This window comes from Corvus brachyrhynchos, unplaced genomic scaffold (genome assembly GCF_000691975.1).
Source record: "Corvus brachyrhynchos isolate BGI_N302 unplaced genomic scaffold, ASM69197v1 scaffold255, whole genome shotgun sequence".
Classification (NCBI taxonomy): domain Eukaryota; kingdom Metazoa; phylum Chordata; class Aves; order Passeriformes; family Corvidae; genus Corvus; species Corvus brachyrhynchos.
Window position 1 is genome coordinate 6,585,168 of NW_008238358.1, and position 22,400 is coordinate 6,607,567.

Genomic DNA, 22,400 nt, shown 5'->3' on the forward strand with positions numbered 1-22,400 from the left:
AGGTAAAAAGATCTAATGTCATTTGAGTGACAGACTTCTGGTTTTTGCCCTTCCAGCAGTTTGCCATGGCATCAAACGCGTGGTGTGCTGGTGGGACACTTAAAAGTTCACTTTGTGGGCACAGTGTATTGAAGGGACTGTCAGGTGTTGAGGAGAAAACTGTTGCTGGCACAAATCGTGATAACCATTCCCAAATTATAATATTAAATAATTTTCTGAACTATTTTCTAGTTTTCTATAAAACAAATATTTATGACCAAGTACTGTTTTTTTTTTTTTTTTTAATGCACCTTTGCAGAATCCAAAAAAATTCTTCTTCCATGACTGTATGTTTTGTCCTTAGGATTTATATGTGTTCTTATGAATGGAGCCGCTGGCAATGTTTTTAGAACTTAAAATTAATTTCTCAAGATTTATATATTTTGTAATATTAACCTTTGCAGGGCCTTAGAATTAACATATATAAATAACGGTATGAAGGTTTTTCCACTCCTTAGTTCCAGTAAAGCATGATCAGAAAGGAAAATCCAGTCAATCCTAAAACTTTGATAATAAAGTTTGAATCAGGCATATGGAATAAGAAGAACAAGAACTATGTTTTAGGTCCATAGTTGGGCCACTGATATTTCAAAATGACTGAAATATCTTTTTTCCCCTAATGTTGAATGTTACACAGTATATTCAAGAAGCTTTTCTCTATTTAAAAAATAAAGAGTATAAAATTAGAGCTAATACCGTAAATAATAAAGTCCATTATTTAACTTTTTATATGTATCTTCTGGTTCTACTATACCATCTGACAATTTCCATATATGATAAGTAGTCAGAGACACCTTTTTGCCTGACAGAGAGGAGTTATATCCCAGCTGTAATTTTGGTGGCCTTTTCTTTTTTGTGCTGGATTACACTGTAGCATTGCTGGAGTGCAGAAATTTAGAATGCTGGCATCAAACTGTGGAAGCTCAACATTTAGTTTCTAGTAAAAAATATTCCAACACATGTTTATTTTGATTGACATGGCATTCAGCTTTTGTAGATAAAGATTACAGTAGAGTATGTTAATAAAATTAGCAACATGAAAATATTATTTTAAATAATATATATTAATACAGTATAAAAACATGATTCTAGGACACCTTTTTCCAACTTTTTGCAAGATGCTTCTGCACATTTGGATGAAAATAAGTGAAATGAGGTGTCAAAATACTCTATTCAATTGTAAATGTGAACTCTTTATGATTCTTGACATCCAATCAGTAGAAGTTATTGCTTCTGGAAATAAGCAGTTAAAGTCCTTGATAGTGGTCATACAGAGAACAGTGGAGAGGAAGAATATCGTACAGCTGGTTGTTGAAATTTTCTTTCTGACAGTACGTGTTTTATTGACCTAAAAAAAGAGTCTGTCTTTGAAAAACGGCTTTTTGGTCTTCTCCATGTCTGTCTTGTTTTCTTCAAAGAAACATGCAAATGAAGTTGTGGATTGTTTTGTGCTGTGAGGAATGAAAAATATGAGAGCTGTCCTCTCTTCCTTTGACTATCTGAGATTCTGCAGCAAAAAAAAAAGCATAGAAAAAGAGTTTGTATTTCTTCTGCATTCTATTTGATCACAGTTGAATTTGAAATTGTATTTTTGTTTGATGGTTAGAAATCAAACTTAGTTGCAGGCTTTAAAACAAAAGAGAATCACTCCTTTCAGAACTAAGTTGTAGAAAGTCTTATTATGAAATACTGCAAACATCTAGGGGTCAGATGTGTTGTGCTCTTTGCTGAGAGTGCTGGCCTCTTCTGTGAGCTTCAGCTAAAGGTCGTGCATTCCTTCCTAAATTTGGCTTCCCTTGGAAACGGTTAGAAGGGAAGATTTGAACTGTAGGCCTTGTCACCATCCACCTTAATCACAGAGAGTGTACTTAAATTTCCTTCTGTTCATGCATGTCTCCTAATGTGATAGGTGCCCTCTGGCCATGCAGTTTATGTTGTATCTTAAAGGATAAACGATATATACCTTCCTCTTCAGTATTTCTGAAGTGTGCTATCTTCTTCTTCTAACTGTTTTAAACTGTTAAAAATACAAAGTTCAATTTGCATTAAAAAGATGTGCTATTTCTCTTAATCCTGGAACTATGAAATGCAGGCATTGAAATTTCTTGTCTGTGCACCATCAAATAAGTTACCTCTTAGATGTTTGCTAACCACAGACTTCAGTAACATTCATAAAAGAACAAATTCCGTAACAGATTATCACAGAAGGATAAAAGAGTTAGATGGAAAAACAGTTACCAGATTTCTTAGTGAACCTTCGTTCTTTTTCTTTGACAAGACACAGTCAGCTTTTGGAAAATATAGTTGAATTATTCCCTGCCTGTTGAATTAAAATGTAACCTGTTCAAGCAAGGTGGAGAAAGAAACAAAAAGAAATTCCCAAACCATTGTTTCTGAAAGTGTGGTGATACCTAGCACCAGATTGTAAACTAGAGTGGGGGGTTTGTGTGTTTGTCTTATGTGAGGATGCTTTAAAGAAAAGTCTCATGGAAATTCATCAAGTGCTTACCTGAGACAATCTGTAAATGTATACTAAGAATTTTGTGTTATAAAGTAACAAGAGTTCAACACTGAGAGGAACATAGATTTAATTGATGTGGTATGTTTTACATTGAAGTTATAATTTGAAATTGCTTATTTTGATCAAAGAGATTCTTGACTTAATTTATATGGTGAAAACATAGGACTAATGTATTTACATGCAGAGCTACTTTGTTAGGCTTTAATTTATTGACTTGCTGCCAAACTCTTCCAAAATGCCACGACCTTCTCATATGGAGCTCAATGATTATTTTTATCTCAAAATTTTTTTAACAAAACTTTGCCCAAACAGTTTTTATTGTGAAAGGTATTATTATGAATTATTATTTATGATAAACTCCAATAAACTGGTGTCTGGAGAAAAAAAAATGGTGTTTAGATTTTGACTGTCTTCGATATGCACTCTACTGTCATACAGTTGACTTCAGTGATTCTTGAAGATATGGTCCATACTCTGCATGTTTGGTGGTCCTTCATACATAATTTTCTTTGGATTTCATGTCTTGCGTGTCTGTGCTTTGGAAGGCATTTTTCAGTCACTTGTGTGTACAGCTGAGAAGAAAACCTTTCAGAGCTGATTCAAGGAAGCCACAATTTCATTGTGCTGTCATACTGGCAGGAATGCTGAATTAAGGGATTCCTGTCCATTGCTTTGTGTTCCTGTTTTAGTGAAAATACTCTTATTTTAGTTCTCCATAAATTCAGTAATCTTGTTTACAATGCAGTCTTGCAAACAGCTGTCATCACAGCTATAGGGTGGAAGAGGGAGAGCTGATGAGGTGCTGTGAGGGGCTGATACTGTGGAAGAGATACACGAGATGGTGAAGCAAGCACTGTCTGTGTGTGTGAATTTTTCCTTAAAAACATTAGTTTAAGGATAAAAATTACTCTGAACATTTATTTCTCACAAAAAGAGAAAAGAAGTAATATATATTTTCCAAAATAGTCATAATAAAGATCAGGAACAATTATTCAGAAGATATCTGCTACTAGAAATTGTAAGAAAATTTATGAGCTGTGGTTTCAGTGTAGCTACAAATGGAACGCTACAGCATGGTTGTAAGTTTTATAAATTTTTGCAATTACCTGACAGTTTCTGAAATATGTAATTGTCTTTTAATTAGAAGATACTGGTCATTATGTGACCATAGCTATTGTACAGGGGAATCTGACTGTTGTTAGTATAAAACTAGTACAGTAACACTCTTAGTTTAATCTAGCCCTTTAATTTCAGAGCAGTTACGTGCAGACAGTTGTGCACCATTTTAAGTTATATTCAGTAAAGATACTAATTTGGTAATTGCCAATAATTAGCATCTAAATGGATTAATTTTTGTTTGTGTTCCTTTGGTTTTTTATTTTTACTCTAGTATGCAAGTGTTGAGAAAGATGGTGAACATTACATGACCCCAGAGGATTTTGTGCAAAAATACCTAGGACTTCATACAGATCCGCATCACAATCCTAAAACAGTGCAGCTGTTGGCTGGAGTGGCAGATCAAACTAAGGATGGGTGAGAATTTTGCTTTCCATTTGAAACTTGTAGTGCATAGGTAAATGTGTGAGTGCATGAGTTTGATAACTTCATCTTCTAAAATACATTATTGATTTTATTACACTTTAGGTTTATTTAAATGAGAAGTTTTTTTCACAAGTACAATAGACTATACATTTTTGAAAACAGAGAAAAAATGGCAGTGTTTGACATGGGGTTTTTTTTAAGTTAAGAATTATTTTGATGATATTTTGTTAAATTCTACAAAAGCTGAGGAAGTTGAATGGCAGGTAAGTTTAGTGTAGTAGGGTTGCCTTGGAGAAGTTCTTTTCTGTGTGTCCGCATCCATCTTTAGGTACTGTTTAGAGTCTTCAGTACCTGTAATTAAACATGAAAATATGGAAGAGCTTTTTTATTTCTGTAGTGTGCAATTCAAATCAAACCACTGAGGTCTTTTTTCAAGTGCTGACTTAGAGACAGTAGTGACTCTGTGGAGGAAGAAGTTGTTTGCTTAATCAAGATCAGGTCACACTGCATAAAGCTTTTCCAGCTCCTGCTTGCTTTTAGACAGTTCTCTGAAACTAATTTACAAAATGTCTGCTTCGCTGAGGTAGTGACCTCTAACTCATTTGTCTTCCAAGGAGCCTTTTCTTCTGCTGTATGTAGGATTCTAGTTTTGGCCTTGGATTGTAGTAGGAGGCATGGACATTGTTAAAGTAAAGTGAGAAGGTTAAGATGGATCAGAGAAGAGGTCAAGAATGCAGAAGTGAGTAGTTACTTTGTAGAGAAGAAAATGCTGTTAAAATACAATACATTTGTAAATATAAAAATGTAACTTATTTTAAATTGACAGCTCCTTGACTTCCTTGGTTACTTAAATTTTGTTTTTGTTCTCCTGCATTCTGCTTTAGAACATTTTATTAGTTTGCTTAGTATCTTGAGCAGCTTGCACAGTATCTGTGCTGTAGAAATGAAATTGTATGTGCTGTATACTTCTTACTCTAAATGACAAATATAGGATCTCCTGTTTGATGTAATGCTACGTGATTTTTCTTTTCATAAAACTGCAGCACTTTGATAATATATTTGATTATACATACATTTGATAAATTTAAGTAACCTGTCTCTGTTTCCAATACATGGCTGCAGTTTGTTGCTTTATTATGGATTGAAAAGGTAATTTTGTATGCATCTGTTCAAATAATAGTTTAATTGATAAAGTAAACCAACATGCTTAGCATCTTGTTTCTCTGAAAGCTGTTGGTTATCTTTTATGGTATGCATTTCTTCAGAAAAAGTCTTACAAAAGGGTCTTTCTTACAGTAGGAAATCATTTGTTTTACTGCTACAACAGAACTTTCAGGCATTGCTTTTTGTTACCTTCCCTGTGAATAAGATTTTTGTTATTTTTGTTTATTGCTTTTTTAAAAATCTGGGTAATATTTGAAGCGAGATAATCAAGTATGGGTAAGTGTGCTTTATCACCTTCTTTATGGGATGAGTGGGATTTTTATTTTGCACAACCATCTAGTTCGAAGTGTATAATGCTTAATTGTTTGACTACTTCTCTGAAACTTTTTTCTAAATGTTTTAATCTATATTTATATTTAATCTATATTTAATCTGAAGAATTTATTATAGCTCCATTATCATCATCATTTTTTTTATATTCACATTCTTTTATTTGTAGTGATCTGTAATATATCAAAATCCAGACTCTAATAGCATGAATAATTATTGTAGTCTTCAACTGAATTCCAGGATGCATTGCATCTTTCCAAGGACTTAAGGTTACTTTATGAAGTCCAAGGAAGTATCAGTAGTCCTGTTCCATGCGTATACCTGTACATTAAACGACAGCCCAGTGTCATGCAGCAAGTCATTGAGAAGCTTTGGGTTCTGTTAGAAAATTTCATTCCTGTATCTGCTATCATATTCTCTTAGCCTTGCTTGCCCTTGAAATAAATACTCAGAGGGTTGGTGACTGCTTCCATTGTTAATATTTTTTTATTTCTTTTAGGTTTAAGTTTGGCACTTTACAGAAACAGCACATTTTGGAACTGGCTCTGTATAGGCATGTGTTTAAAAAAAACATGTTTTTACTTTTTTTCTAATGGTAACTTGATCCTTACTTAACTGTTCCAGAGAACTATTGCCTTCTCCCATTACTGCTGTACACGAGTGGTTTGCTTTAGTGGAACTCGATAAAGTAGTTCTTAAAACAGATGACTGTTCACTTCCAAAATGTTTATTCCTCATTGTTACAAGTGCATATTCTTGTGCATAAAGAAATTTATGTGATGACCTCTAAATTAGAATTTGGTTTAAACTTGCCTGTTACCTATTTAGTACAATAGGATTTCACTGATGCTGAAAGCACTCCTGTGTCTTCAGGTGCAGGCACTGATTTTGAAATTAGGATAAATACCCTCTCTGAAGAATATACTTACTTATATATTTATATGTGTGTGTGTGTGTATATATATATATATATGCCAAAACTAGGTAAAAGATTTTCTTCCCCCTTTGAACATCAAAATTTCACAGTAGTAATTCAAAATTCTTCATTTTAACTGATTGTTTCTGGGTATTCTTTTTATCATCACATCGTTCTTAAATCTGGAAATGTGTTCTTAAGTGAAGTCCCCAAGAAAGAATTGATATTTCATATAATGGAGAGTCACAACAGAGCTATACATAATGTCTAAAAAGCTATGTTGTGTGGGAAAAAATGAGAAAAGTAGTAGAAAAAAGGAAAGAGAAGAATTGCAAACACGTGGGTTACTTTGTATGCTTTTGAAAGGTAGCAGTACAGAAGAAATCAGAGGAAAAGAATTTTTTTTAAATGTTACAGAGAAAATGAAAAGTGAGTGATTTGATACTGTTATGTACTCTGTAATGCAGTGGGTTCACAGGATGATACTTGAGTACTGAGTGATTGGGTGGGAAGCTCCATCATTCTGTTTAATCCAGCTCCTGTTATGTCCGCCCTAATGGCTAATGGAGGATCACAGAGGATATCCCTGCTCTTAGGCATTGGGAGTTGAATATGTGGAAAGGAAGTTGAATGTGTCTATCTCCTTTTGCTGTAGGCACTGTTATAGTGAGACCTCTGAAGACATCTTTCAGGTTCAGGCATCTATGAATGCATTCTCTAGAGATCAGCACTTGATCTTGTCAGTTATGAAGCTTCCTGGTTAGGAATCAATTTGTTTCAGCTTTATGCTTGTGTGTAAGGTATATTTTGAAATGATAGTATTTACAATTATTTTAAAGGAACATTTATTTCTTTGATACAAACCTTTTATTTATCAAGATCATCCTTTGGATGGAATTGACTTTGCATGTGAAGAACCATTCTCATATCTCTGATTTTTGTGGCTTAAATATGATAATTTTGTATTTTCCATATCTTAATTATTTTCAAAGTCATTAGGTTTTTCTGTATTTCCTGCACAGTGCATATATACAAGAATGTTAACATATTTAACCTCTTTAAAGTATCTCAATTCTGCTTCATGTGTACTTTGACAGGGAAAAACTAGATAAAGTAATAATAGTGTGAATACTGTGATTTTTCTTTTTTTTCTTGCAGGGAACAAAATTTATACTTGGCTCTTTAGCAGTAAGCAGTAATGTTTGAAGTAATCACTATGAGCTAATGATTTCGTATGATGAGTACTAAGTTCAGATCAATTATGTACATTTTCTAGGTAAAGTTCTAGGAAACAGCGATATTCTCTGCTTTAACAGCATTTACTGATATATGGTAAATTTTTTGTTGAATATAAAAAATGTAATTGAAATTCTTATTCCCATTGATTATTTAATGCTAAAATATATATCCCGTCATCTGTCCTGTTATTTTCTTGTGCCAGCATTATCCTTTATCTGCTCTTAGCTTCAGGTTTATCTTTCTGCAGCTGTTCATACATACAACATTAGGATCCCTTCTAAAGGTTTTTTTTTTTGTGTTGGTCAGAATAAGCAGAATTCCTCTAGAAAAGCTACTTATTATTATCCTAGTAAGTTATCTATGCATACATTCAAGTTTGAGTTTATACATTGGTGACAAGGACTTGGATTTACTAGTGCATCCTGAGTTGTGCATAATGACTGTCTTGCATACACAGCTCAGAATCTTGTGATCTGCTGTTACACTCAAATCCTTCCCTGCCTTGTCATGTCTGTCCTTGAGTCCAAATATATTTATGTTCCTTCTTTATTGGCCCCGAGTACATGACTTGGCGGTTCATATCACATTTGAAGTGTAATATCCTTTCCATATGCATAGTAAAGTATAACTTTTTCTGAACCTGTTTGTTTTTTATGAATGTTATGTATTGTTTTAAAGAAATGTATGTTTTATAGTGTATTCCTGTACTTGCATTACAGTACCTTAGTAGAAATACATATGTGATACAATGACAGACCTGTAAATTTCATGGTGTTATAATTTTTGTGGTGTTTTTATGTCTTAATTTTTAAATGCTGTCTGATTACACTTATAATTACAAGTAATAACTTGTAGGTGTTCAGTGAGAATTGATTGTATTTTGGTGTTGATGGATAGGAAGAATTCCGTCGCTTCATAGAGGAATAAACTGAGTTGCATAAATGTTAACTACTTGAATGTAACATACTTTTCAGTCTCTAGAGTGTTAATTATTTTAAGTTAGAATTTTATTTAATATTTGGATCAAACTTTTTTCTAGAGTATCAAATGCAAATTATCATTGGTACTATGAACAATTTTAAAAAATCTTTATAACTTTTCCGTTTTCCTTTCTAGGTTAATTTCCTTCCAAGAATTTTTGGCATTTGAATCTGTTTTGTGTACTCCAGATGCAATATTCGTTGTTGCTTTTCAGTTATTTGACAAGAATGGCAGTGGAGAAGTAACATTTGGTAAGAATACCTAAAGAAAAACAGTTTAAGAAAGTGATTATTATAATATCTGTCATAATAATGGTTCATGATGACAGGTGCATAGAAATGCATTTTGTGCAGTACTGTACTTTTTTCCTAAGACTCTGCATGAGTAGAACTTTTTTTTTCTCTCTCAATTCAAGCTTAAGAAGTATACAGAGACAAAATACATTTTTCTCTGTCTTCTTGAATCAAGATTTTTCATTTTCCTGAAGTAGTAAATACCATGATGTTCAGTGTCATCCTAAGTAAAATTCAATACCCTGGATTTCAAACTCCTTCAACACTGAGGGAGTTTTAAGATATGTTCTGGATCTCCACATATCTTTGAATAATTGTCATTTCATACAGTAAGAGCTCAATATAGAAATTAAGGAGGTCTAATAATTTGATTTCCTGTGGTAGTGTTCCTTTTCTTGAGGAGCAAATCTTACTTTAATGTTATGAGTGTAACTTACAACTAGATCATATATTTGCAAAATTAGGAAGAAAGTCTGGCCTTTGGTTTTGTTACCTAATCACGTGAGTTAGTAATCAGACTAAATTCTCTAGGCTAACTATACTGCTTTATGATATTGCTAAATAACTGTTGCTAACATTGCAGTTCAAGGAGGACTAGGCTTTATTTTTAAAGCTTCATGTTTATGAAAATTAGATAAATCAATGGTAAGAATTTTAATAATATGAAATGAGAATTAAATGTTATTTCTATCCAAAAGAATAAAGCACTCAATAAAGGAAATACAAACTATGCTTGCATTTGTAACCAATTGCTGTTTGTACTCTTTCATTCTTATGACAATTACTGTAACTTGTTGGGGAAAAAAAAGCAAATGTCTTTTTATGGAAACGAACTGTTTGACTTAGGATGCCTGTCAATTTACATCATTAACTGAAGAGTCAGGTACTAAGCAATTTGGATGCACAACATCTTGAAAAGAAAATATTTTAGAATTTAAATAAAAGTGAAGTCAGTAAATGCAGTCATTAGGAATTGGACAAACCACTACAATCAGCGTGACCGTGTTAACGATGGTTTATTTAATAATCTTACAAAATGAGGTTTGAACTTGGTAGCTCTCATGAGCACACGTGAAACAGCTGGTTCCGTAATTGAACAAAAAGCCATTTCAGATTATATACAAATTCCTCAATCAGACTGAGGATTGTTATTTTTATATAATTAAAGTCTAAAAGAAAACACAAATGAGAAATTGTAAAGTAGAAAATTGGTGGTTTTCTCTGTATCTTTCTTGCTGAATTTTTTTGTAAGGCTGATAAATCTTGAAAAGGAAATTCTTGAGGGAATTTTAAATTTACTATTGGTTTCTTGGGGTGTTTTTGCAAAATTAATTATATTGCAATTTAACATTGTTATTAACATAACATGGTACATATTTTTTGTGCTACTGTTCCCACATTTAGTGCTGTTTTTTTATCTTGGCTTGTTTGTTTGTTTGTAACACGGGCTACTTATTTTTACTTAATACGCATATAATACATATTAATACAACTGTGAAAAATGTTAATGATGATACATGACATCTTCAGAATTTGGTAACCCTGCAGTCAATTTCCAAGTCAGTCTTACGGCTGTTCTGTAAATGAGACCTGCACTCTTTCATTTTCATGCCACAGAAGCAGAAAGGCACAGAGTTTAGTTTCATGTAAAAACAGGACAAAATAGAAACACAAGTTTTACAGTTAAAAGTTTTAGTAAATTATTAGAAATATGCTGAAATGGTGCTAAGTTTAGCCAGTTGGTGTGAGAATCACTATCAGACAAGTTAGGTTTTTTATAGACTCTGTAATGTATCCAGTCTGAGGTAAACCGTGTTGGTTATGGGAGCAAACATGAGTCAAGATTCTCTAGCTCAGATGAAACGCTCTGTGGATGTGATTGCATTGATGCCAAAGCTATCTCAAACCAGTAAGTCTTGCCAGAAGCAACATGGATTTACTGAGGTTTTCTGCACTGTGCATCCAAAGCAAGGGACAGAATCAACTTGGGTCTGTTAGACCAGTAACTTGAACCAACACTGGTTGTGAGGTAACGTGTTCTCAAAAAATATTCTCATCTACTCAAGTTTTCAATTATCTGGGGGAAGTTAAGTATGCTTGTTGAATTTCAGAACTGTCGCTGTTTTTGGAAGCAAGCTGCTCTAGTTGGGTTCACTTCTGTTTAGGATTTATTTACTGACATGATTTTGAACCATTCTCAAGCACTTCAGCATTTTGCAGTCCTCTCGAGCCTCAGTCTGCTACGAGTCTCTTAAAATACTTAGCTTCCAGCTCTCCAGTGATGAAACTATTAATTGTGTCACAGAAGAACTGTCTTAGAAGACGACTTCAGGAACTATTTTGTAGAAATACTTGTATGCTAAGCTAATCAGTGTCTTTGCAATATCAGATGTTGAAACATGAAACCTTCTATCACTTTAATGTCATCTACTACTTTCTTACTGCTTTGGGACACTTATCCAGGAGCTTTGGACATGCAGAAATCCTGTATGAATGACTGCCATAAATGTGTAGTTGGTATTCTGCAACGTTTGTAAAGTAGGCCCATGTAAGAACATGAAACTGGACCTACTTTGTTTGAGCAAACTGCACAGCATGCTCAGTACTCACTACGTGTTTCAGCTGCACTGGACTTGCTGTCAGCTTGGTGAATAAAAAGCAGTAAAATGACTATTTTCGTAACCCATTGATATGGTTGTAGTTTAAATAAGTTTTTAATCATGGAGAAATAGAGAAAAAGTATATATTCCTAATCAAGTGCTCCTACATCTTCATAAATGCTTCCTAGGTGAATATTTTATGCAAAATGTGTTGCTGCTGGGCCCATACAATACCGCATTATCCATAAAATATTTAAATGCTAGCAGCTAAAGCTGATGAAGACAAGTGATCTTTTTTCAGGTTGTTGTCTGTAGCCAGAGAAGACTGACAAGCGCTGTGCTCTTTTGATTGTGGGATGTATTGACTGTGCTACTTAACATGAGTGAAATATTCAAAAACACTCCATAAAATTAATACTATTCTACTTAGGAATATTATTTTTATTTCTGTTCTGTGCAGATCTTTTGACCTGAATTCGGGTTAAAGCAAACCTGAATATTAAATCTGCTCAAGCTATTAGTTTTTTTCCGATGTCAAAGCAGATAATCCTTACTGTGTTTTGAAAGGTGAAGTCTGTGATTATCTGCGAAACTTCTCTGAAAAATAGGTTGTCTAACTGGGAGTAAAAGGATTCTTTGTAATTTATCTCTCTGGCACACCACACAACGATCTGGATTGCATCACTTTTAATTGGAATATACAGTTTCAAGGCATTTTCCAGCTGTTCTTCCTGGTAGAGTCACCACAAAGAAAGCCATTCTCTGATAAACTGGAGAGTTTCAGAGATGCTTTTTCAGTTAAATACACTTGCTGATATGGATAGAAAGATAGAGCTAAATATGTTTGCGATTCTTCTGTATTCAGAATTATTTTGGAGATAATTGGAAAATATTTATGGAACTGAACTTAAGGCTTTTAAAAACATCCTGTGGTCAAAATCTAATTACAATTATTTTGCAGAGTATAACAGCATCTTCTTCAAAGGCATTGGGGGAAGGAAGGTGATCAGATGCCTCCTAATGCAACTATGTGAAAATTGTACAATATTGGTGAATTGAAATAATAAATAACGATTTAATAGTTTCAGAATTTGAGTATACAAGGATACTGAAGTTTTGACCAGTCTGTTTTCTTAGACAAATTTTCATCTGATAAAGTTCAGGTTTCCCTTAATCAGGACATAGAGTTTGAGAACACTGGAAGAAGATGAGCAAGAACAAAAGAAAGGAGTTGTATTATACAAGCTAGTGCTTTGCTTATGAGTATTACTTTTCAGAAAACAGAGAGCACTTCTAGTACTCACTTAGTACTTCACCATTTACAAAAGGGCAGCTGGATTGAAAATGCTAGGATTTGGATTTAATCTGAAAAGTTCTGCTTTCTAAAATGGTATTGGCAACCATAAAGACTGGAAACCTTTTAAAATGTAAACAGAAAAGTACTCATAATCACATGACTACAGATGTGAGGATATGAGGGAAAAATCCAGGTTTTCATCAACTGTGCTGTAAACCAGAACTGCTATTTTTTTTGGCCTCCTGTGAGCTGTACATTAGTTGCCTGTTTTCAAAGTGTCTTTTGCTTAACACATGCAATTAACATAGGAAACATCACTGTTAGGACTTCCTTTTTTCCTTTTTTTTTGTTTTGTGTTGTATAATTCTTTTCAGGCTTAAACTATAGTTCTAAATACTTGTGAGCAATGCAGAATGGGATGGGACCCCCTCCTCTTAATAATGATAATGATAATTTTTTTTCAAACCATGCTTCAACAAGTGGGAACAGAAAAGGAGAACTTCATGTTAAAATTATATGTATTGACAATTTAATGTGGCTGTCATTCATCTTTCAATAGAATCACTAATCTTTTTAAAATAAGAGTAGAAATAAAATGTAACTATATCTAGTTAAAATTTCTCACATAAAAGTAATTATTGTATTACATTTGGATTACCCAATATAATTCTGTGGCATGAGGTGCTACAAAAATATCTTTCTGCCTTTAACTGTGGTTCCTTATTTTGTGCTTCAAAGTGAAAACATACTGTTAGCAGAAGTAGTGAAAAATAGCAACATGTAAATGTTAAAATTAATTATGTACCTTAGGCCTGAATTATGCACAAATTGGACAGTGGATTACTGAGTAGACAGATTTTAAAAAACCCAAAACAACCTTGTTAAACAACAAATCTTTACCATACTTATGCTGCTGCTTAAAACTTACCACTTTCGTATTTTTGTGCCCCTAACAAGTGTGATTGCTTTTTTATCACTGGTGCATGGGAATGGCAAACTGTTAACAGGTTGATGGCACTAGAACTGTATGAGCTTTCCACTCTGCTTCTTGGGGAGCTGATAAGTCAAAATAAATAATAGGTACTGCCTCAAGGTTTACTTGGAGTATTGAGCTCACCCCCACAATGGGCCACCAACGAGACATCATAGTGTTTATAATTTAAAGTATTCTTCCTCCGTATATGACATTGATTATTGCCTAGAATCTTTGGGGTTTTGTATCGTTTTTCTGAGCCTGATAGGTAACAGTGCTTGATGGAAGTTGAGCCAGTCATGTGTGTGCTGCCTGCAGATAGCTGCTCCAGGCATCTATAATTTGTTTAAAATGATTGGGTGGGGAAATGCTGAAGCAATCTTGAGAGAATGTGTGTCGCCTTGGAGGTAATGTACTAGTACACTAGAGTAGTAGGTTTATTGTTCCTGGGGCTCATGGTAAGTTGAGTATGTCATCAGGCTGCTGACTTGTATGCCTATCTGAAAAGAAAATGCATTACTATAAGCCTGGAAAGAAAGTTATCGGCTCAGTAGGAAAGAATTCCACCGCAGAAAGGTGAGCAAAGAGTAGAAGACATTAGTAAATGAGCAACATGTATTGACAGGGACATTGAATGCATTCTGTAAAATGTCAAACTAAAATGAAAGGCTTGAAAAATAATTTGCTGTTTGCCCCCTGCAGAATAGCTCTGTTGGAAATTTGAAACACGTGTAGTTTATCTTAATTTAGAAGCATTACTAGGTTTTGACTGAGGAAGAGGAAAAAAAAAAAAGGCAAAGCCAGCATCTGTACCTTAATGTTGCCTGTTTTCTTTGTTGTCAGTGCTTTGCTTCTACTGTGAAAAAAAAAATTAAAAATTAAACATTTGATGATAATTCAGTGGTGAAAGTGTAGCTGATGATCACGTTGTGTATAATTTCTGCAATGTTTGCATTGGCTGTTTGCTGCTTCTCATCATAAGTTACTGGCTGTGGCGATGGCTGTTTCCGTTAATATAATAGAAGAGCCAACAGAGTTGGATTATAAAGGTAGTGTTGATATATTGTGAAGAAAGCACCCCTGCTCTTGGGTAGATGTAGTAAGTTTTAGCACCTACCAAGAGGCGCGTGAGAATCTCAGGTGGCTTTGGAAAATTGTATTTAATGTTTCCATGGGTTTGACTGGGGCAGTTACTTTACTGTGAGGGTGGTGAGGCACTGGCATAGGTTTCCCAGAGAAGCTGTGGATGCCCCATCCCTGGAAGTGCTTGAGGTCAGGTTGGATGGAGCTCTGAGCAACCTGGTCTAGTGGAAGGTGTCCCTCCCCATGTCGGGGGGACTGGAACTAGGGGATCTTTAAGGTTCCTTCTGACTCAAACCATTCTGTGGTTTGGTGATTTTTCAGAACTAGTGCACAGTTTTGCCTCTCTACCCCGAGTGTTTCATAAACCAAGCCAACATGGAATTAATTGTTACGTACAAGAGCATATGTTCAAACTGAGACTATTGTAATATATGCAGAATACGTTACTGCATGTGAGAGGGATTGCCTGGGAAAGAGAAATGGATAAGGCACCTCAGTTTTCAGAGAAGCAACAAGCTAGTTTGGATACCATTTATTAAAGCTAGTTAGGCATTTCTGGAATTCATCAAGTACCAATACACTCAACTATTGAATATAAATTTATTAATTAATTTAACTATTATTTTTATGTGCTGAAGAATCTTGAGATATGTTGATGAGTAGTTGTAAATGTTTTTATGAAGAAAAAGATTGAGGGTAGGAAATTGATTGTTTTTGAAGTATATACAGTTAAATGCTTGAGAGTTATGAGAACATCAGGGGCTTAAGTCTCACGAAAAACAAGTGAAAAATATGTCTCTGTGAACATGGATGGATAAGAAAATAAAATTTCTAAAGAAAAAAGGTACTGTTTTTACCTTTCTCTAAGGTTAAGAGAAGCAACTACTGGAAACAAGTGAAAATATGATTTAAATTTTCTGGCTGCTTCAACACATTCTTTTCTAAGTTTTCATTAGGGGAGCTCAGTGTGCATTAGATGTCAGTTTTACATATATGCAGGTAGTAGCCAGTTGGCACCCTTGTTTGTACATTAGTAGCCAAGCCAATAGATCCAGTGAAGCAGGCCTGTCTTCTGCTCTGTTCACAGTTCATTGCCATTTTTCAGGCTCCGTAATGACCTGCACTGACCTGTTTGTGTTTGTAGTACATGGAGACTCTAGCTTGGCCAAAAGCTGCAGTGAATTAGTGGTGAGTAGGGAATTGAAACGTGCATACCTTGATTCCTTGATCTGCAACAGTGATGTAAAACTCTATTGCAGAGGGAATTTCCAAAGGAAGTATGGCAAAATAAAATAGTTGAGCACTATGTATTTGGTGCTTTCTCTCTTTTTTTCTTAACCCTCACCTTGGATATTGATACTGATGAGTAGGTATGAGTAGACAGTTACAAACAGTCAGAGTAGTTTTTAGGTTTCTTATTGACCCTAACAAATCCTTTAGCCTACCTTGCAGTGGAAACTGGTTTAAACTGTAGGGTTTTGACTCTTGTGTTTGACCTTTATGTAAGGGTTAAATCACTGGCCATAATCTGCCATTTGAATATGTAATCTCAGTCTAACTGTGAAGGAAGTGATCTAACCAAAGAATCCTGCTTTGTGCACCCCTGTTTTGACACATACATTCTGGACATTTCCCTTTCTTTCCTCACTGAAAAGATAAAACCATACAGTGGATTTCCTAGATTTGATCTAGAACTAGTAGAAAGACTATAGAATTGAAACAATGAATGAATCAAGTAGTCCTTTAGCATAGAAAAAGCATACATTTACTTCAAGTAAACAGGTCTTGGTAGAGTTATCAAATGATAATTAAGGTTCTTCTCATTGCGTTTTGTCTTTCAGCAAAACTGTTTAAACATAGAAAAGAAGAGGCGTGTTATCAGCTAAAACATTTTGTATTTAGTCTTAAATTTAAGCTCTATGCCACATTTTATTTTGGTTGTTAGCAGATTCTAGGTTGATAAACCACTTCAGGTACTGTGAGGGCAATTTTCAAAAGTGTTCCTGTGGTATGGGTAGATGTCCTGTTATACAGTTCATGTGTTTGATAATCTGCACAAAAAACAGGCTTGTTTTGCACCATGGCAATGCTGTGTATGAATAATGCATGCTGTTTTTCAGATGAGGTTTTTGACTGAATTCAGATGGTATGTTTAGCATTGAGATTTCAATTGTACAGTATACATGTGGAGAATTCCATAATCTGAAATGGCAGGTTTTTTCTTTACTTTATTTAAAAGAGAACATCTCTATCTTCACTTATCTTAAAACATTTTAATAACTGAGACTACCAATTATGTTTTATAGGATTTGATTTTTGTGCTAAGGCCTTATCAAAAGCATCTAATAACGTGCTTTCTGCTGAGTTAATGATATGTTTTAGATGTCATTTCTTATACCTATCTTCAATAGCCATATTCAGACAGTGTGATTGTAATAATCAAGTTTCAATCAAACCATACCTAGTATGACAAATATTGCCTGAGATTGTAGTGCAGGTATTCGAGCTCTTGATAAAGGGCTTAATTTGACTCCTGGCAGAGACAGAGAACCACTATTGATTTTTATATCAGAATGCAAAATAGCTTTTATTTGTCATGTATGAGGGAAATTGCTTCTTAATTAAAACTAAATAAAACACTCACTCCAAGGTTTTATGCAATAATACAAAAAGTATCATGTCGTGTCTCAAATGTGTTCTTTTACAGGTCTGTAAAGGTTCGGTTAGCAATTATTCTTAACAAGCTAAAACACTTCTTAAACAGCTGCTGAAATCTTAACTTTTGTAACCTTCCTGGAATGTTTGTAGATTTACTGTACCCCAGGGCTCACCTCTTGTTTTTCCCTCCCCAAAGCAAATGTCAAAGAAATATTTGAACAAACTGTTACTCATCTTCAAATCCCGTTCAACTGGGACTGTGAGTTTATTCGACTGCATTTTGGACATAACAGGAAGAAGCATCTTAACTATTCAGAGTTCACTCAGTTTCTTCAGGTCAGTTGTTAACCTTGTTCCAAAGTTGGAACTGAGATTCATTTAACTTTTAATAATACACTAATACCATTTAAAATTTTGAGTTTGTTCTGGTAGTGATAATCCTTATCTGATACTAATCCTGACAGTTAATGATGAACTGTTATTTCTCTCTACCAGTTTTGTAAGCAGTGTGTACTCAATGTGCTTTAACTTGAATACCATCCTTTAAAAGAATGGGACAAAACACACTGTTTATGAAGTTAACCATTTTACTGATCGTTGTTAAACTGGGTTGAGGGTCTACTTTTTCTGTCATAGGCATTTAATAGCAAAACTAAACTCTACGAGAGAAAGTTAGCGTCCTTAATATAGCCAGTTGTTACTGACGATAAAAACTCCCCTGTAGAGGTTTTAGGTTATGTAACATTTCTTTTAGTTTTATAAACATTCTAATACTTACCACTTTTTTTCTCTCACTGGCATGCATGCTACCACACATATACTGGGAGTTCAGTCTTAAATGCAGCCAGCTTGCAGGAGATAAATCTGATTTCCTGAGATGTTGCTGAACTACCCTTTAGGAATTGGGCTTTAAAGAATTTCACTTGTTGAACTGCGCTTTATGCTAAGACAAAAAGTTACAGTTAAAACATGTTATGAATTGAACATTATACTAGAAGGAAGAAAAGGAAAATGCCATCTAGAAAGGATAGAGAAAGAGCAAAGTAGCAGAAATTTACACTGTAATTCATGGAAAAGAAGTTCACAGAGTTGTTGGTAATGGCACTGAATTCCATAAATTACCATACAGTGACCACCTTGTGATGTAACTTACAATTGCCTGTCTAGTAGACGTGAAGAAAAATAGATTATGCATTTCTAGAGCTCCCTTCATGCAATAAAAGTTTTGTATGTAGTGTCTTAAAAGTAAGGAGTGATAGATGTGCTTTGACGTAATCTGTAATTATTGTCCAAGATAAAAATACCTCATAGGATCACAGAATATTTTGGGTTGTAAGGGACCTTTAAAGGTCATCTAGTCCAACCCCCCTGAAATCCGCAGGGATGTCTTCAACTAGATCAGGTTGCTCAGAGCTCTGTTCAACCTGACCTTGAGTGTTTCTAGGAATGAAGCATTTAGCACCTCTCTGGGCAACTTGTTGCATTGCTTTACCATCCTCATTTGGTTTAAAATCATTACCCCTTGTCCTGTCACAGCAGGCCCTACTAAAAACCCTTGTTGCCATCTTTCTTACAAGCCGCCTGTAAGTATTGAAAGGCTGCAATAAGGTCTCCCAGGAGCCTTCTGTTTTCTTTTCCTCTCCAGGCCAAACAGCCCCAGCTCCGAGCCTTTTCTCATAGTGGAGGTGCTGCAGTCCGCTGTCATTTTTATGGCCCTCCTCTGCACCTGCTTCCAAAATGGTTTGTTGGGAACTCAGAGCAGAGTGATAAATATCTATTCTGGGTTTATGATTTTTTTCCCCAAGATACTGCCATGTAAGATACAGTAGCTTCTTATTGTCATCATATGATAAAAACCCTTAGTAGGGCAGACTGGTACGGGTTGCAGTAATTTCAGTATGTACACAAACTGGATATTTTTATGCTTCCTTTTAGATACAATTGTTTTTCTCATTTGGTCTAACGCCATCTTTTAGGGTTGGAGACTTGGATCAGAGCAAGTTTGTTGTACCCTGATCTAGAAAACCTTGATCATGAGGTTATGAGAGCTGAGAAATTACTGTAAAGGTGATAGAAGCTAGATGGTTTGCCCTCTTCTTATTGTCTGTCAGAATGTGGTTATTTTTTTCGCAGCTTCTAGAGGTCTGAATGACAGCTGAATGTGCTTTATTGTTTGCTTGAATAAAAGGAAACAACTTTTTCTGGACATAGAATTTACAACTATCATTATTATCTTGAGGTTAGGTTACCACAGTGATCTTTGTATGAAGGTTTTTACAGTCTGTATAGGAGTTTTAAATTGTCTGAAATGAGTGACGATTTGTGACATTATGGGAGATAGCTGTTTGGGGCAATCTAAATCCATATTATATCATTTTCACTGTCCTCCTGTTTATTTTCAAGTACTTTCCAATGAGTTAGTATATAATAGCCCAGTCATACTTCATCTTGGATGTGTGAGAGATCAGCTCACTTTGCATCTTGAAGATCAGTATTAGAAGTTTTTCTAGCAGTTAAGTATTTAATTAGGAATAGATAGCAGGCAGGACATGGGTGTGTGAAGTTCATTTCTCAAATGATTTAGTGAAAGTGCATATTTCCTTACAGTTAAATTGAGGCTTTTCTTTGACAGAGGAATGAATCTGTGGATAGAATCAGTATGCAGACTTCTTATTTTAGTTGAGCTGGCCTTGAAGTTTTAAACTGTAGTTGTGCTATTGTCTATGTGCCCAGACCTAATGGAGCATAAGAATATGAAATTAGTGAAAGTTTTGTGAACAATGAGTTGCAGAATTTGCTTCTAATATGCTATCTCTGAATATTCATTCTAGGAGCTGCAGTCAGAACATGCAAGACAAGCCTTTGCATTGAAGGACAAAAATAAAAGTGGTCTGATAACTGGGCTGGACTTCAATGAAATCATGGTTACCATTCGCTCCCATATGCTAACTCCATTTGTAGAAGAAAATTTAGTTTCAGTAAGTGTTAACCAAAAGTGCCTTGAATTCAGTGTTTAGTAGCTGTGATGTTTGAAGATAGTACTGCTTCTCTCTGACTTTGTCTTCTACTTGTTTATCACTCACTGCCTTGGTGCTGGAGTATCAGCTTTGTATAGAGTGGACAGGGGAAACATAGCAGCATTCCTTAGCTGCAGTAGTGAAAAGGTTGGCAATCTGGTTTACATGTCTAAAGTGCCATTGGAAGCAGTTTGAGTTAGTCTGCTTTACTTTTCACTAGAGCAGGGCAAATGACTTGGTACAGGAGGAATCATAGAATTGTAGAACCATGAAGGAAAAGACCCTTAAAATCACCAAATCCAATGGAAGTCATCTAGGGCAAAAGCATCCAGTTTTTATATTTCTGTATATGACATCTCAGGAGCTGGAGACTACTTACAGTTTTGTCCTTTTATGTACTCTTGCATTCTTTTCTTTTTCAGATCAGAATTTGGAAAATCAGTATGTAGATTCTAGAGGTAGAATGGTTACAGCTCTGATAGTTTGGCAAGATCTGTAGGTAATGACATACAAGTTATAATCTGAAAATATGTAGTATGAAAATTACATAAGAATGAAATTTATATAAAAGATCAAGTAATAATTTTTATCTTACTATCTTACCTATAAATCTTGCCTTGTCTTACTCATAAGGCATACTATCTTCCATAAAATTTATAGTAGCTACTAACTTTGGACTTTGAAGTAAATGGTCATTGGTGTATGTGATGCAAGAAGTCAGTCCCTTTATCTAAAGGAATTTGCATTTGCATGCATTTCTGTTTTAGAAAATTACTCAGTGACACTTTTAATGTGTCTATCAGATAACTTGAATATAATAATCTACTTATATGATTATTTCCTAATCGTTTCCTAGTGTTTAATCCTTACCTCAAAAATAGTATCCTGTCTAATAATTCTCCCCTCATGTTTCTATTAAAAATATCTTAAAAGTTACAGGAATAGAAAGATATCTTTAATTCTTTCATAATTTGCTGAAATGAATGTTTCTGTAATTGTAATAAGATGATGTAAAAGTGCTTAAGGCACTTAACTGTTTTCATTTAATTTTTAAAGGTAGCTGGTGGGACTGTTTCACATCAGGTCAGCTTCTCCTTTTTCAATGCATTTAATGCCCTTTTGAATAACATGGATCTTGTTAGGAAGATATACAGTAATATAGCAGGTACAAGAAGAGATGTTGAAGTCACAAAAGGTAAGGTATATTTCCTACATTTTATTAATTTTTTAATTCTGTCCATTTTGTAATTGGGGATGCAGATGGTTTAAGGTGAGTCAGAAGTGAGGTTATTGCCACTGGGAAAGTGTTTTTTTAGCTGTGGGTGATTTTCATCCTCACAGGGTAGTAAGTACTTTCAATTAGCTCATTAAGGAGAAGGTTCTGGCAGGAGTTGTGTTGGCCTTACTAGTTTGAATGAGTAACTGCAAGTCAGTATAATACTGAGGATTTTACAACTCCTTGAAAGAGATGCATTGTTGCTTAGAGGTAGGAAGTTCCTAGGGAATGTAGTGGAATGGGTTAAGTTTGAAAATCTGAGTAGTTTTATATATAGATTATGCTAGTTAGTATATAACAAATGGCTGTGCATGTGAAAGGTTGCCGTATTTCAGTCTTGACACATACATAAGCAGATTGCTTTCGTAGCCATTTTATGACAGATTTTACCACCAATTTTACTACTTGTATGGATGAGATCCGCCAAACCATTGTATGGCAAAAAGCATGCCAAGTTCTTTTTATTTTTTT

General features: G+C 34.6%; 1 protein-coding gene across 3 annotated transcripts in view; it reads left to right on the forward strand.

The window, feature by feature from the left end:
- Positions 1-22,400, forward strand: part of SLC25A12 (solute carrier family 25 member 12) — a 61,741-nt gene that overhangs the window by 15,859 nt on the left and 23,482 nt on the right. For 2 of the 3 annotated variants that reach the window (XR_001862388.1, XM_008634766.2), the window contains exons 2-6: positions 3,949-4,093; positions 8,868-8,983; positions 17,833-17,972; positions 20,468-20,614; positions 21,710-21,848. Coding sequence is in view for 2 of the 3 variants with exons in the window: in XM_008634766.2 (XP_008632988.1) it covers positions 3,984-4,093; positions 8,868-8,983; positions 17,833-17,972; positions 20,468-20,614; positions 21,710-21,848 (652 nt within the window). In the remaining variant the exon portion in view is untranslated. Of the gene's footprint in view, positions 1-3,948; positions 4,094-4,716; positions 4,842-8,867; positions 8,984-17,832; positions 17,973-20,467; positions 20,615-21,709; positions 21,849-22,400 lie in introns of those variants that run through there. The other variant, XM_017735640.1, reaches the window with a different exon arrangement.